Raw genomic sequence first — 13,977 nt, 5'->3', positions numbered from 1 at the left:
AAAGCTTTTATTTCAACCCTCTCAATCATTTGTTTTTTTTAAACACAAATATGAGTATATAACAAAAGCATCACAATACATAATACAACTAGTATGCGTCACACAGCCCGACCCACCCCCAAACACCACAACCAAACTGCAATACACTTGTGCAGCTTAACATAATAGTTAGAAGAAAATGGCTCATCTTGATTGTAAAGAATAAATGCAAGACATCAAAAAAGGGAAAAACAGTAAGTATTTGTGTAAGTAAAATACATTCATTTGAAGACATTGTTTATCAATAAATGCTTCATCAATCTCAAGCCTTTATAGTACAAAGAAATATATTTGCAATATCCTCTCACACGTTCTCTTGTTGAAGGATTAAATGGCCCTCCCAATCCTGCCATACGTACATTCATAACTTTTAAGTAAGCAGTTCTAAAAATATTGGAGCCAAATGCCTAAGTGAAGTTTTAATTGCCATTTATCAACTTTTATGTAAAAATACGTGAGCATATCTACTGTATATAATTGAATACATACATATGTGATGTTAATTATAATACCTCAAAATAATAGGAGAAATAGTGACATAACTGGAGAATGCAGTAGCATGCTTTCATTAAGGTGTATCGCCTAGACTGAAAACTGAGGTGTAAAAGAGAAGAATCTTTACAAAGCCTGGTCTGCATTCAGAAAAAGGAATTTTATGTAACATTTCATTTTTGTAGACACGACTTTTTTAACGTGATCTAGAGATAACCAGGAGTAGCTGAATTCAGGTTAAATATCATTTAAAAATGAATGTTGGAATTGAGTTTCAATTAAATATAATATCATTTGAATATTTATTTGCATTATAATGAACCTGAAAGCTGACCCAAAGTTAGAAATGTAAAATTATTGAGAACTAACAACAAAAAGGCAAATCTGAGGAGCTTGTTTTCCGTGTCACTTGTGTTGATTATATGTTACACTGATTGAACACATGACGAAATATGCACATAACTTGCTCCTATGATCTATAAATGCTAAAAATTTATCATTTTGCCAGGTTCTAAATTACGTAGCAAAAACACTGAAGGACCTGGATTAAATTCCTTTATTTCCTGGCACTAAACTTATATGTAGGAAAACTTAATTACAGTAAAGTGAGCATTGATTATTCTAGACTTCTGAATTATATATTAATAGTACTTCTTATAAAGCTTATCATAAAATCAGTGAAATTAGATATCTAGTTTTTCCTTAGATGACTTAACAGGAAGGCAGTGCCCGTGCTATAGTTACCAGTTGTTCCCTCAAACTTATTTTCACCTGAAAGCATTCCCTTTCCTGAACGCCTCACCTCATTTTCAATTTTGTATAAATTTAAAATATAACCTCCTCCTTTTTCTTTCTCAAGGAATTAAGTCTGTAACACCAACTCTTTATCATCAAGGAGATTTTTGCAAAGTGCAGTAGTGATTAAATTTTGCTGAAATAAAGTAATCCTGAATATATCATTATTACTGGTAGACATTCCCATGAAATAAATAATTAGTTGTTAAAGTGGATTCCCACATTTCTGCTTTAACTGAAAAATGGAAAACTCCAACTCCTTACAGTCTCTCACAGGAATAACAAAACTAAGAGTTTTGTTATGGGATAAATCAGTAGGTTAGAACTGTTTTACAGTATAGCAATCACTAGTTAACACGCAAGACAACAAGGTAAAAATAAAAACAAAGCCAAAGCTCGAACTTTGTCAAATCAGAAGATGTTTCAGGTTGTCAAAAGATCAGTAACTACCCTGTTTTCATGTACCGCAGTAAAATCCTGGCCCCAGTAAAGTCAGTGGAGTACAGATTTGGTTTTGTCTGAAAAGCATCTGAAGAGACTAGACTGCCAGGCTCTCGCTATTCCATCAAAGTATGGCACTGTTAACTGTGCTGTAACTTACAGCTGTGCAAGCTAGAAGTCCTCAGAAAGACGGGAGAGACTTGCTGTATCATATGAGCCATTAATGCAAATTTTTTTCCTGTGTCTGATCTCAAGAAGCCAAATTTATCTGTTCCTCCTATTACTTCCACCATCACACAGGCTTTCCAAGGCCTACGCAGCTGCTGAAGCTTGTAATGACCACCTTGCCAGTCAGTGCAGACACCCACTTCCCTGCTGAAATGCTGGGGCTCCCACCAATACCTACTACCTGGAAACAGGTAGAGCCCAGCTCAGCATCTCCAGTGCCACACAGCCCCAGGATCTTCCGCTGTCCAAGCACAAGCTACAAGCAACATCAAGGCCATCACAGCAGACATGCAGGCTGTGCATCACTGAACAGTGAAAAGTGAGTAGGCTGCTAAGGCTGCTTTAGTATCCAGTGTCATCTTGCTTCATCTTACACATAACCTTTCCTCATCCCAAGAGCTCCATACATCTCTTGCCTTAAGGGTGCATCCCACAGTTCTGGAAATACTGCCTTAGGGAAATTCATTGCAGCGCCTAGATCTCAGAAGAAAGAATCCTATCCCTGGACACTATGTAGGGAGTTTCTGCTTTGAAATAGCTGCTATAGACATAAAAAGAATTGTAACAGCTATAGAACGGGAAGGGAAAAAAAATGCAACTTAAACACACTGCCTAAAATACAGTATAGAAGTGCATTTGCTAATTCGTACAACAGGATTGAAATCGACCACCAGAGAGCTACACTGCTGTTCTAGGTCCTGGATTGTAGGGAAATATATTATTTCTCCAGTCTACCATCTGGTTACTTTGCTTTCTCAAATTAATGCATTTTTACTCATCAGTACAAAATTCCTAGACAGAATTTATCCTATCATTGACACCATTTTATACTTCAAACATGCAGAATGCAAGTTATCGATATAAATAAAGTTCAAATGCACACTAGACTTTTATTTTGATAAAGTCTCAATTTTAGTTTGCAATGTTCTAGCTCTCTTTGTTGTTTCTTGGGGAATGGCAACAATTTAAAAATTACCTCCTGGCAAAGAGATGTTATCATATTTTTACCCTTTTACAGAAATCAAGAAGGTACATAAGGTAACAATAAACAATGTCAGTCAAATTCTTTCATCCTGCATGTCTCCACCTGACCCTGACCACTCCAAAGGCTGCGTTTTCAGCTTTAGCTGTTCTACATGCAGTAAAGATTTTTTGCGCAACTAAAATGAGGCAATTATTTAGAATGCCTGCCTCTGATCCTCTAGCACACAGCATATGGTACCATACTTTTGGCAGGATGAAGCTCTAAAATTAGGATTTCATATCTGTATTAAAATGCTAAATTTTACATCAGCATTTAACCACAGCTGAAGTATTATAATGTCTTTTTGTTTAGAAAATAGATTCTTAAAATTGTTGATTCCCTTGTACAGACACTGGCTAATGCTCCTCTGAGACAAATAATCACCCAAAGTCACAACCCATCAATGCCTATCAGTTTATAAAAACAAAAGTAATATACTCTCATTTGATTTCTAGAAACAGTGCTGTCTTTCATCAGCTGAGCAGAAATTCCTCATCAAATACTGATATAGGTTAAATTCATAATTGGTTATCACATTTCAAAAGGTATAGATATTCCAGCTTGTGATGTAAAGCCAAATCTGTGGAATATCCTTTGAACAGCATCCTACACATGCTTCTTTCTTGCTTACATTAGTGAACAAATGCACTGTAAAACCAACAGACACTGGAAGAAAGATCATTTCAGGTTTATCTTCTAAAGTTTATGCCTCTGAGAAGCAGGACTTCCTTCTGTACTTGTGGAAGGCCCCACTCCCCATTCCCCAAATTTCACATAGCTCAATGGTCATCTGCCTGGATATTGTTTATTGCGCTGTTGGTCTTACACTTCCTCCTCGTACTTTCAATTCCTCCTCCTGTTAGGTCATACAACCAAAGACTGCTTGAAAGAGTGAACAGGTCTTTCACCCAGATGATATGAAAAGCTGATTGTGAAATTAAGAATTTTTTTTGTTCTTCTGCCTAATTCCAATGTTGTGATTACCAGTCCCTAAGAAGTCACGTTTCAGATTTTATAATCTCAGAAATATTAACGTCTTGATCGTATTCACTGACAATATTTGGTGGCAGTTTCAACTAGGTCATTCCAGTTACTTTCTATCATAATATACACCAAACAATTTAATGTCTATATGTCTAGTGCATACACGCGTACGTATTATCACCTTTATCGCTTACCTTCCAAGCTTTCTTGTTCATCAGGAGTAAAAGTATCCATCTGACTCTGCTCTCTCAAGAAATGGATGACTGCATAAACCAAGCGTTTGACTGATGACATTTTGAAATTGATGAATTTCACCTCTGCCTTAAAAAGAATAAAACCCTTTATTTCAAAAAATGAACAAAAGCTTTAGAATATGACAAGACACATGCTTTGGGCACAGTCCTGAATTCCTACAGTATTCCAGCCTCCCAACGACCTCAGCAAAAAGTACATACAACGCACAAAAGCACCGTTCACCAGAAAGCCCAATAAAGTGATGCCTTTAAACTAGTTGTTAAACTTTATGGGTTATAGGGAACTCCTGTGATCATCTAGTCTAATTATCAGCAAAAGAGCACAGATTTCCTCAGATTCGTTCCTGTGGGACAGTTCACTAAGGACAATTTAAGCGATTTATTTTTCTGAAAGATATAGCTTTGGTTTTATTTCTAAGGCATATGCACGTGGAAGCAGGAACACCTGCTCAAATGATAATCAGTTAAAAAGCTACATTGATAAATGCCTTACCGCTAACATAACAAAATACACTTTAGTAAAAGCTATTCAATTTTCTGACATTGTGCTGCTGAATCGTTTATATTCACTTTGGACAGAAAACTGGAACACAGTGACCTCAATGCACACTTGTGGTTAGTGACACGCTCCCGGCTCGGTCTGATTTGCATTCAGCATCAACTGGGAGTTACGTAACTTTGAGGAAAAATTAAGTTCCAACTCCCGCTTTTTCGCCCCTTTTAGGCCGCTTTGATTTTGAAAAGGGCACCCTCTCCCCGCTTTTCTGAGGGAGGGGGTTAAAACGGAGCCCTCCGTGAACAGCGACAGCAGCGCCTGCCCTGGCAGGGCTGGTTTCGCCCCACGGCCCCGAGCCTGCCGACGTGCGCGCAGCCAAACCGCCGCCCAGCAACCGCCCGCCGCGGCGCCCGCGCCGGGGCCGGGGCCGGCGACCGGCTGCTCCCGGCCCTCCGCAGGGGGCGCCGCCGCGGGGCCGCCCCGGCCCTCCGCAGGGAAGGGCGGCGAGCGGCCACGGGCCGCCGTCCCGCCCCTCACCGGCGCGGCGCGGCGCGGCGGCAGGCCCGGGCGCGGGGCCACCCCTGGGCCCTGCGGCGAGCTCTCTCGCGTCCCTCCCGCCCCCCACGCCAGCGGGGCGCCCCCGCCGCCTCCCCCGGTCGCCGCCCCGGCGGCAGCAGGAGCCCCGGCGATGAGGGGCTGCGGCGCGCCGCGGGCCCCCCACCCCTTACCGTGCGAGAGGGGCGAGCCCTGCCGCGTCCCCGTCCCTGTCAGCGCCGCCGCCGGGTGGGAGCGACAAGGGGCCGCGGCGGGAAGACAGACCGCAGGGGGAGGGGGCGGGGGAGGGGACGGCGGAGGCGCGCGCGCGCTAGCGCCGGCGGGAAGGGCGTGAGGCGGCGGCGGAAGTGGAAGCGCAGCGCGGCGGCGTGGGGCTGCCCTCGCCGCGCCGGGGTCCGCGCCCGCGGTAGCGGCGGCGGCAGCGGCGGCGGCGGCAGCAGCAGCAGCAGCAGCAGCAGCAGCAGCAGCAGCAGCAGCGGTGTCCCGTCCTCCCGTCCTCCAGCGCCCCGCCCCACCTCGCGCCGCCCTCCCCATGCTGGCGCTGTGCGCGGGCGCGGCTCGCAGGTAGGCGCGGCGCCGGGCGGCGGGCAGGCGGGGGGGAGAAGGGGGCGCTGCCGCTGCCGCCGCCGCGGCCGGTCCCGCCGGGCGCCGCCAGAGCGCGGAGCCTTGCCCGGAGCCGCCTGCGGCCGTCGGCCTGCCAGGGGCCAGGACCCGGGCCGGGCGGCGGCGGCAGCTGCGCGGGCAACGGTGACGTTTCCTCCGCTTTAAGCCGCGCGGGGTTTGCTCCCGCCCCGAAACGGCCGGCGCTGCGCGGCCTCGGGCGCTGCCGGACCCGCCGCGAGAGAGACAATGGAGCGGGGGGGGGAGAGGGGAAGGGGCGCTTCGGCGCGGCGCGAGTGGAGCGAGGCGGGGCTCGTCCTTCGTAGCGTCGTCGACAGAGCGCGTCACCGTTTCACGCTACGGGAAGGGTGAAAGGAGCGCAAACACGCCCTCAAGGGGTTTTAGCTGAAGAGAATAGCTGTCCTCTGTGTGAGGGGCGCCGGCTGGGAAGGGGCCGCCCGGCCGCGGGGAAGCGCGCAGGGCGGTGGTGGGGGCCGTGGGCGGACGAGGAGTTTCAGTCAGCGTCGCGGGAGACGTTGAGGGGAAGCGCCAGACGCCGCAGGGAGAACAGGAATAGTAGTAGCAGCCGTCACTGCGGTGAGGAGGGTGCGGCGCGGCCCGGAGCTGGACGGGACTGTGAGGCGCGGGAGGTGGTTACCCCTCGTGGGCTTTTGGGAAATGACAGTTATGTACGTGCTGCATGAGCCGTGCCGTGCCCTCGTGAGCGGCCGTCGCTGGTCCGTGGCACAGGCTTTGTTCACGCCGAATTAGAGTTCAGGGGCGCGGACAGAAGATGCCCCACTTCTGTTTTTCAAAAGACACCTGCTGTTATGAATGATTGGATCCTTTTACTGTTGTTGAATAAAAGGCACAAATATTTTTGTGTTCAATATATACGTTTACGTCCTTTTTGCACAGTTATTTTCACGGTTCTTCGTATCTGCCATTGACTCTGCTATTTTGCCTTATGAATTTTTTCAAACAAATAGAATTAAAACAAGTGTTTGAAGGATGGAGAGTTTATTGAAACCGGAGGATTTTTTTTTCTTTAGAAAAAATGTAAACCTCTATCTTTCTTTGCGATTTGTAGTTGCAAACTTATTAGCTCAATAGTGTGTTTACTTTTTGAGGATATTCCCAATAATTGAAAAGAGTCTGAATAAAAATAGGCACCAACTTAAGTAATTTCAGTATCATAAAATAATTCTCCAGAATTCAAGAAGTACGCAATCTTTCTTTTAAAAAAATCAGGTTTTGAATAGGAAATAAATGTACACAGGCTCTGGAAAAACTAGAATTTAGATTTAGGAGCTATAACATTTCTCATCACCAGAAAGATACTCTGAACACTGTTTGGCTTTTCTCTAACTGGGGAGGTGAGCCAGCAAGAAACTGGGGGAGGAGTGCAGGGTGAGGAAATAAGGGGAGAACTTTTGTAGTCGTGTTCTTGTATCGTGCTTATCGCGGTAGTGTGTGTGCTTACTTTCATTAAACTGTTAGACCCAACACCTCAACAATGACAAAGGCCAGGCAGGACACTTGGAACGTTTTTCCCTTTCCCTGGGCTCTGTGGACTGCACAACCTCCTCTGCCTGCCACACCAGCAATTGTCCTGTGGTCAAAAGCAGCAGCTGCCACTTTACCAAACGCTGCAGGCTCTGGACAAACAAACTAGCTATTAGACAGAGTTTGCGGATCCAAAAACTACTCCCCAGACCTGCTGGGGCAAAGAGTGTCAGGCTCAGAAGCATTTCATGGCTGAGTTTGAACCATGCGGCAGCAGAGGGACCACACTAAGGTACGCAGTGCAATTAGTGTCCTTTGGGGAGGTAACTGTTCTGTCATTCTCAAAGGAAGAAGTCCCTGGCTTGGAGAGATTTATTTTGAACAGTTTGTGTTAGATGAAAAGTTTGCCTTCAGAGTAGTCCCCTGGTTTGTGACAGTCCAGGACCTGGGGACTTCTCAAAACAAAAGCAGTTGTTCCGTATGATGTTTTCCCAACTATTTGTCCAGTAACACCTTTCTATAATGAACCTGTGGCCCAGTTTTTTATTTGATCTCCTCCTGACTCTTGTGTTGGAAGCAACAGGGAAAAATTGATCCCTGTTCACCCTCTCTGTGCTGTTCGTGATTGCATAGATTTCTTAAATACTTGCTCAGTTGTTTGTTTTTGTCCACGCTGAGGAATCCTGGTCTAGTTAGTTCTTGTCTGAATGTAATCTGTTGTGTGCCACAGCTGATCTTTATTAACACATACGTGACTTGGTAGAACAGGAGAAGGTTTGGCGCAGGCGGGAGAAGAGAGGACAAGAGGGTTCATATGTGTTGGGAGGAGTGAAACTGCACAAAGTATTTAGTTTGTGCGTACTTCACGTGTTTTGGAGTAGTATAATGAATATTTCTGTTTTGTTCTCTGTTCTTCTTCTCACTCCTATCACTTGCTTCTTTTCAGCTGCCTCTTGGCTGATGTTTTCATGGAACTGTTTTAACTCCAGAATCCCTTTCCAAATAATTAGATTAAATCAGAATTCATTATTGTGTATGTAAAGTTAGAATTTTTCCGAGTATGTTACTTCACATTTATTAAGACTGAAATTCATTTTTAGCGATTTTAATTTTTACTCAGCATTATGGTATCCTTTCATACCTTTATGTGGCTGATTTTAGTACACTTCATTTCTGTTATCATTAGTAAGACTTGTCACTTCATTAATCCTACCTTTTTCTAGGTGAAGCATAAATATGTTAAAGAACATGGAACCCTGTGGGGCTCCCCTAGTCACCTACTGCCATTCAGAAAAATCAACAGCTATTTCCCTGTGTCTTGCCTATCTTCTAATCCTCTATCTGTAAGAGGATCTTCCTTCTTGTCTCACGGCAGCTTAGTTTCTTTAGGAGCTTTTGGCTGAAAACAAATAGACGGTATTAACTGGCCTCTGTCTATTGTGACTCTTTCAAAGAATTCCAATAGATTTGTGAGTCATGACTTTGCTCAGTAGAAGAGGCTCTTTTCCAGTACATATTGTACGTATTTAGAAAAGGTAAGGGGCGGGGAGGAGTACGTTTTTCTTTTGGGGAGAAATATGCTTCGAAATATGCTTAGATGGTATGTTCATCGTACCAGAAAGTTTCATCTTTAGTACAGACACCTTTTATGTCTACTGTAGAGTGTCAACTCAGTGAAGTTCTTAGCCATAGTTATTGTGCTGGAACGGACTTTTAGATAGCCTGGAACCTGCCTGGGAAGCATTTACTGTTTTAAAACACTGTTCACTGAAAAGCCAGAGTAGAAAGCAGGCTTCATTTGCTTAAGTGATTTGTGTTGTTGAGCAGAGGCACTGTAGTATTGAGCGCCAGTTGGCATTTTGCAAGCATTGAAATGATCAGGGCCCGGTATAATTCACCATCTTCCCAGAGGAAAATGGTGATTTTAAAAGGTGCAAGTGAGACTAGATCGTCGTCTGCCATGAAGGCACAGAGTTTTCCAACCAGCTAGTGATGGCAAAAAACATTACTCTTCACTTTGACTGTATGAGACTCAACATCAGTAGGAAGTGAATGGGTATTCCCATGGTACAGGCTGAATTGATTAGCTGTAGCTGTGAATCAGAAAAATTCTGTATTTACAAACCTTTCTCTGTAGTTTTCTCTGTCCAGCAGTATCACTTTTTTCTTAACTGAGGTCAACCAGCATTCATGCATTAGCTGATTGCGTTCAGGAACTGAATCTCAGTGGTAACAGGGTGTAGTGTTTGCACCATATAATATTCACTTTATCCTTGTTTATATTGCTGCCATGATAGCCATGTGATAGATGCTTTTTTGCAGCAACTCCCGAGAGAGCTGTAGGGCTTAAAAGCAATATTTTTTCCCCCTATATCTTGTATGGTTCACCTGATAGTAGAATCAAACAACGCGATAGCCCTAACGAGCACATCCTGCATCAAATACTGTGCAAATTAAGTAGTTCACTTCCTGGCGGTGTGCAAGTGCTGAAAAGGAATAGGAAGAGAACAGGTCTTTCTAATACCCCCTAAAGGAGGTATACTGTGATGGAGGTTTGCTGTGACGTGGTACGGATTCAGTTCACAGAACGGGGTTTCAAGCCCAGTCGAGCAGTCCTAGTGAGCTCTTGTTTTAGAACCATAGGTACCATAACTTTAGGAGTGGGGTTGGAAGAGATCAGACACTCTGCAGAAACAGTACCCTGACTCTTCCGTGCAGTCAACTGCAGACTACTGTGTGGAAATCACCTTCTCTTGTGAAAGTCAGTCAGACCAGTTTCCAAATTCCTTTTGTTTAAAGGCTATGGGGGAAGAAAAAGAGAGAATGCAAGTACAGTGGAAGACTGCCTGGGGATTTGTGCCATGTATAACATGTCACACACGTGTACTTGTTCCCATTTAAGGTCTGCATTTTCCATCAATTGTCACAGAGTGCCATCTTCAATTACTTTGCCGTTGTTGCTGTTAATTCTGTCAGAGAAACCAGTAAACGTCTGTTGCCAGATGAGATCATAAAAGTAGCACTGCTGGGATTAAATTTATCAATGAAGATTTTAAAATGTTCTTATAACCTATAGCTTTTCTAACTAGCTCAAACTGATCCTAAGAGCTAAAGCTATGTCTATTATAGAAATATGATCAACCAAGAGCTTGCAGTGAACTGAGATGCAGGGAACTGACAAAATTAATGATGCAGTGTTAAAAAGTGCTAGATTGTCTTTTATTTCCTCAAATGTAGCTTCAGAAAAAAAATAGTTTCTAAAGGCAGTTATAGAACTTTAAATTCGGGAGCACTAAACATGCTCTCCTTTGCCATAGTGGGATCTGTCTGTGCCAAACACAGTCATGACAGAGCCAAGTACTTTTCTAAGGAAAATGGCCCAAGAATTCGAAGCATGTATATGCTGTTCCAGCCTCTGTCAAGAGCCAAACAGATGGAAGAGATGAGAGGCAAAGTGTAACAAGGACTTCATGTTTTCCTGCTGGACAAATACGTTTGATGACTTCAATTTTGGAGCTGTTATCCTATCCCTTCAGATCAACTGAATTAATGCTGCCCTGTCATTACCTTTGAGTGATTTATCTGTACTTTGCTTGTTCAGTCTTGGACTTCTCTGTTTTTTAATTCTTGCTTTTTCCATGTTACCCAGCCCTCTGCTGACTTTCCTTGATTTTGTCCTTGCTTTGCTATAAAATAAACAATTACTTCTTATCTGAAGCTGTGACTCAAAACTGAAACAATGTGGTGATATATTTCAAATTCAAGCAAAAAAAAAAAAGGTTATCTAAATAACATAGATTTTAGTGTATGTAATTTCTATCTTAAAATCCACTCCTGAGAACAGAGAGCGCAGAGTATATCTTGCGCTATATCAGAGGCTGCTAAATACTCAGTGATTTGTCTCTGAAAAACTTTTTAACTTCTGCCGAAGGTCTTAATGGAGGAAAAAATTATTACCATGAATATGAGGCTTGGCCATTATAAAACTTTACTTAAACCACACCTGTCTGCTATCATTTATGTACATTTGATGATACTTAAGTCTTACTTTCAGGAAAATGCCAACATATGGCATATTATTCAAGCCTGAAATAATTGATCCTGAGGCAAACTGTCAGTTTTTATATTGCCTTAATGGGACTTTTATTTTGTTAACAAGTCCGCTAGGTGGAGTCAAAACACTGAAGCCATGGGAATGTTGATTGCAGTTACCTGGTGAGTATGTTCTTTGCGCGCTTAAGGCTGGCTTCCAGCACGCAGCGCTATTTCTTCTGCAGCTGCATGAAGCTTTGGAAGCGTTCATTCGCTCGGATCTGCTATTTCAAAAGACAGAAAGATCAAAATGGTCTTCCTGTTGTTCATGTTGTTAACATTAGCAGTTTTTGCAAAGCTTCATACGGTAAATTGCTATTTGAAAAATAAATTCATTGTGTTCATTGCGGTTTTCAAATCTGTTCTTATTTATGTATCGTTATGAATGCCCCTCCCAAAGCGTGTATGAGATGCAGCAGCCAAAGAAATGTCTTTGTATCTATTTGCCCTCAGACTACTTAAAAATTAGAAGCTGCCAATATATCTTGGTGATTTTGTGTTTGAAAGAGACTTTTACATTCTGATATAGTTTTTAAGATGAGAATCATTTTTCTGACTTCTGGAAATGCGCAAAAAGCATAAGGTTGTGTTTTCTTTAAACTCAGTATGCACAAACCTTGGAAGAATAAATGTTCAGTGCAGAATCATCTGAGACCGGACTTTTTTATTTCTTTTTTAATCTTCTATCTTGGCTCCCACATTATGCCTGAAGCCATTGTCCCAGACCTTTAATGTCAGCAGGGAATATAGTTTTCTGTCCTGCTTAAATCTGATATTCATTTTATTTTTGTATGGCTCTATGGAGCTGTCAGATTTATGAGCAAGTACAGTAAACCTGACTGTATGGATGTTTCCCAGAAATCCATATGCAAGTAACATCTTAATTATTCTGTAAAATCTTACTTGCCATTGTAAGTAATCCTGTGTGGGTGAAGATTAATTTGAAAACTAGTAATGCCATTAAAGCATCTTGGACAGAATCATAGTTGTCAAAATGTAGTCAGAGTTAAATGAGATGGCAGACTGAAGCTTAACCGTGTTATAAAGTGTGTATCAGTAGCAGGAGCATCTCGTGAAAAAGCTTGCAGGTTTTTATGTTTGCATTACAAAAAGCCATTATTACCCTTTGCTGGTTCTGCTTCATAGGTTGTGTTTTTTTAGTTTTATTTTCATAGCGGCCTATTAAAAAGGATTGTTTGACACGTTCCTATCATGGAACGCTGTTCTGAAACAAAACCAGACTTATGTAAATGTTTAAAATATTTGAATGAGTTTAAAAATCAGCCAGTAAATTTAATTGCTTTCCTTGTCTGCAGCGGTTATGTTTGCTGCTGTATCGCTCCAGTAAAGTATTACAAAGCTCCCTGTCCTTTCTGAAATCAAATCAAATTTATATTTTCCATATACAACAAGTAATCAAATTGTAGATTTGGTGGCAAAATAAATTGTCTGGCATTCTGGCAAAAATAGCAATACCTGATTGCAGTCTATAACTTAGAAGCTTTGTTTTCTTAAAAAAAACCAAAAAACTCTTCTATAAGCTCAACAGCTACTTCTGAGTTATTATTCAACTTACACTGCTTTTGGTAGAAATTCTCATTATTACTGCTTTTGGACTTGGTAAATTAGTGCCATAATTTTTTGTTTTGGTGAGCAACAGCTGCTTCTAGACTCTTTGCTGTAGCTGAAAGTCCGAACAAAACTTCCTGCGTTCTTCCTTCCCAACATCTGTGGCCCTACAGAGAGCTATGCTATCACTGATGGAGTGGTATACAGAGACAGAAATGGGCAGCAGTGGGAGGAACAGGGAGGAGGAATACCGTAAGTCAATCCTGCTGCTGAACATGGTACTTATGCTTAATCCAGGCTTCTTTAGATATGTCAACAGTTGTGCACCGCAGAAAATCTGAATGTCGTGTCTGAAACAGTGTGAACTAGTCAATTCGAGCAGTAGCAGCAGCCTACCTATGGCAACACAGAACAATTTTACCCTGATTTTTGGTGACTGCAGTATTCATGTAACCTTAGTTACAGACCTGCATTTGTTTATCGTTCTAATTATCCTATCCTTATCTAATTTAATCTGAACCAACTTCTGATTGTTTGGTCCAAGGTAGCGTCTGGTTCTTCTGTACTGTCGCTGCCGTTTACCACAAGCAGGTCTAAAATAGTAATTGCCTCAGTTACTGTTTGGTGAAGGATGCTTTTGCTATTACAGTCAGCAGTAGCTGATTCCTACCATTATTAATAGAATTTATTTTCCAGTTTATATTTGGGAAGTTAAAGTTTCCCTTGGTGATATAATTTACCACAATATTTTTCTCTCTAATAACAAGACAAGCACAGTCCCAGAGCAGTTTGGCACAGTCATGTTATTTCAGTTTTGGTCTCTTTTCTTGTTTCTTGTTTCTCAAGCATTGATTTTACTTTTGTCTTTGTTTCTTAAGATCTTTTCTGAAGAAACAAGGCGA

The 13,977-nt window shown here is 42.5% G+C and overlaps 2 protein-coding genes across 10 annotated transcripts in view; one reads left to right on the top strand and one right to left on the bottom strand.

Annotated features, from left to right (window-relative positions):
* LOC104146885 (small glutamine rich tetratricopeptide repeat co-chaperone beta) overlaps positions 1 to 5,864 on the bottom strand; it is a 29,060-nt gene extending 23,196 nt beyond the window's left edge. For 5 of the 7 annotated variants that reach the window (XM_068924566.1, XM_068924562.1, XM_068924564.1 and 2 more), the window contains exons 1-2: positions 5,482 to 5,842; positions 4,198 to 4,320 (exon numbers count right to left, since the gene is read on the bottom strand). In XM_068924566.1, coding sequence (XP_068780667.1) covers positions 4,198 to 4,320; positions 5,482 to 5,842 — 484 coding nt within the window. Of the gene's footprint in view, positions 1 to 4,197; positions 4,325 to 5,481 lie in introns of all 7 variants that reach the window. The other 2 variants (XM_068924563.1, XM_068924567.1) reach the window with 2 other exon arrangements.
* The window catches only part of LOC138064024 (neurolysin, mitochondrial-like), a 46,057-nt gene continuing 37,751 nt past the window's right edge, over positions 5,672 to 13,977 (top strand). Inside the window, exon 1 of one of the 3 annotated variants that reach the window (XM_068924555.1) lies at positions 5,672 to 5,872. In XM_068924555.1, the coding sequence (XP_068780656.1) occupies positions 5,841 to 5,872 (32 nt within the window). In that variant the 5' untranslated portion in view covers positions 5,672 to 5,840. Of the gene's footprint in view, positions 5,873 to 6,295; positions 6,506 to 7,556; positions 7,707 to 13,977 lie in introns of those variants that run through there. The other 2 variants (XM_068924554.1, XM_068924553.1) reach the window with 2 other exon arrangements.

The sequence above is a fragment of the Struthio camelus genome, chromosome W (assembly GCF_040807025.1).
Source record: "Struthio camelus isolate bStrCam1 chromosome W, bStrCam1.hap1, whole genome shotgun sequence".
NCBI lineage: Eukaryota > Metazoa > Chordata > Aves > Struthioniformes > Struthionidae > Struthio > Struthio camelus.
The sequence above is the reverse complement of the archived record's forward strand: the minus strand, read 5'-3'. Positions and strand labels throughout refer to the sequence as shown.